This window comes from Camellia sinensis, chromosome 9, assembly GCF_055761805.1.
Source record: "Camellia sinensis isolate YWXY chromosome 9, ASM5576180v1, whole genome shotgun sequence".
NCBI classification, from domain to species: Eukaryota; Viridiplantae; Streptophyta; class Magnoliopsida; order Ericales; family Theaceae; genus Camellia; species Camellia sinensis.
The window spans coordinates 68,034,708-68,036,987 of record NC_138969.1 but is presented as its reverse complement, the minus strand read 5'-3'; the positions used below and the strand labels follow the sequence as shown (position 1 = coordinate 68,036,987).

General features: G+C 37.5%; 1 protein-coding gene across 1 annotated transcript; it reads left to right on the top strand.

Annotated features, from left to right (window-relative positions):
* The first annotated feature begins 313 nt into the window (after positions 1 to 313).
* Positions 314 to 1,903, top strand: LOC114288978 (putative F-box protein At4g22030). The gene has a single exon (XM_082888660.1). The coding sequence runs from the start codon at positions 454 to 456 to the stop codon at positions 1,762 to 1,764; it is 1,311 nt and encodes a 436-aa protein (XP_082744786.1). The 5' UTR covers positions 314 to 453; the 3' UTR covers positions 1,765 to 1,903.
* The last annotated feature ends 377 nt before the right edge of the window (positions 1,904 to 2,280 follow it).

The following is a 2,280-nucleotide window of genomic DNA, read 5'->3' as shown; positions in this document are numbered from 1 at the left end:
TATACTTTTTTATAAATAAAAAATTATGAAAAATGGTGTGACCCAAAAATTTACTTAAAGTTGATAATTTTGAATACGATCCCGTTGTCATTAATGTTAAATTGTGTTTGGAAAAAGCCAAAGGTGATCTCACCTATTGGTTTGTTTGGCCATTTCAAGGTTGGTCTTGGTAAAAGTCAAACAAACGGTTTCTCAAATGGTAAGCTCAGAAAATCCAAAGACTAGGAAATGGTCTAAACTTTGTACCCGTTCAAATAGTGTTGAACTCCAACCTCTATATATACACCATGTAACGCTTCTCCATTTCAATTCACTCTCTACACTTTTCAAATCGTATAAACTCATCAATACCCAAATAAGCAACAAGAGATATTCATACTCCCGACACAACTCCTTTTTACCATTCAATAGTTGATAGATTTGCCTACAGATCCAATCTTCTAAAGACTAAACATGGCCACTTTTCGAGCTTCAAGTTCGATGAGTTCATCATCAATTTCCTCATCCTCGCGTTGCCGAAGAGAAATCGTCAGAGCTACTATCAACATGCCGAAGATTCAGAATAATACTTTCTCTCTTCCCAACCTCACAACTAGAGATTTGGTGGAGCAATTGAAATTGACAAGTAGTGGTTACACAAACACAACCACTACTCATATTCAAAAACTTCCCAAATCTCCTAGCAATAGTCCCAAGACTTCTCCCAAATATGATTCTAAGGTTTCAGATCCCGTGGCGATAGCGAAGCTGTACGCGATCATGGAGGCTGTTGATGATAGAGTGGAGATGCATAAGAATGTTGGAGAGCAGAGAAGCAACTGGAATAGCCTACTGTTAACATCCATTAATGCAATCACTCTCACAGCTTCAACAATGGCTGGTATTGCAGCTACTACAAGTGCAAGTGGCACTGGCCCTCTTGCGGCGCTAAAGCTCTCTTCCACTTTGCTCTATTTGGCAGCTACTGGGATGTTGTTGATCATGAATAAACTTCAACCATCGCAACTCGCTGAAGAGCAACGAAATGCTGCAAGGTTATTTAAGCAAATTCGCGAAGAAATTCACACAACAATATGTATTGGAAATCCATCCAATAAACAAGTTAAGGATGCGATGAAGAAAGTCTTGGCACTTGACAAGGCCTACCCGCTTCCTTTACTAGGCGTGATGCTCGACAAATTCCCCAAAAAAGTGGACCCTGCCACGTGGTGGCCTCAACAACAACGAAGACAAGCGAAGGGACTTGGAGAGAGAAATGATAAGAATGGTTGGGATGCTAAGTTGGAAGATGAAATGAGAGAGATAGTTGGGGTTTTGAACAGGAAAGACAAGGAAGACTACTTGAGGTTGGGTGAAAAGGCATTGAAACTCAACAAAATCTTGGCCATTTCAGGACCTTTACTAACAGGTCTTGCAGCTATTGGTTCTGCATTTGTGGGGTCTCCTAGCCATGGATCATGGGCTGTGGTGCTTGGAGTTGTTGGCGGTGCTTTGTCGAGCATCGTCAACACATTAGAGCATGGTGGGCAAATTGGGATGGTGTTTGAGATGTATAGAAGCAATGCTGGTTTCTTTAAGCTCATGGAAGAGTCCATTGAATCAAATTTGAAGGATAGAGAAGTGGAGAGAAGAGAGAATGGGGAATTGTTTGAAATGAAGGTGGCTCTGCAGTTGGGTAGAAGCTTATCAGAGCTGAAGGATTTTGCAGCTTCTTCTTCAGTGAAAGGGGAGGCCATGGAAGAGTTTGCAAGCAAACTTTTCTAATTTTGGCAAATCTTTTTGTAACATATGTAACCACTAACTCTAGTTGTTTGTAGTTTTTGACCGTAGATTGTTAATTAACTCCATTCATATATTCAATGTAAATAGAAGGTTAATGGACATATATATATTATTCAGAAAATTAAATTAGTCCACTATGTTTCATATAGCATTTGCCATGTGTTGATTGAGTCTATTAGAACAACATGTAGAAAAGCAGAAATGACTGGCTATATATAATTTTTGGTAGTGTTTGGTAAAATTTTAGAATTATAATTTGATAATAGAGTTATACTTTGAATTTGTGAGTTTTGAAATTATGATTTGAATAGAGAAAATTTGTTTGGTTATGAGTTCTAAGAAGAGTTTTGAATTTTTGATGTGACATATGAAAAGAGAAAATTTATTTGGTTATGAGTTTTGAAAAGAGTTTTCAATACTTAATTGAAAAACTTATATCTTATAACCAAACACATAACTCAAAACTCTATTGAAAATTTTATTCACAACTCATAACCA

Excerpts from the sequence above, each read along its gene's own strand:
- LOC114288978 (XM_082888660.1), top strand. The coding sequence starts at position 454 with ATGGCCACTTTTCGAGCTTCAAGTTCGATGAGTTCATCATCAATTTCC.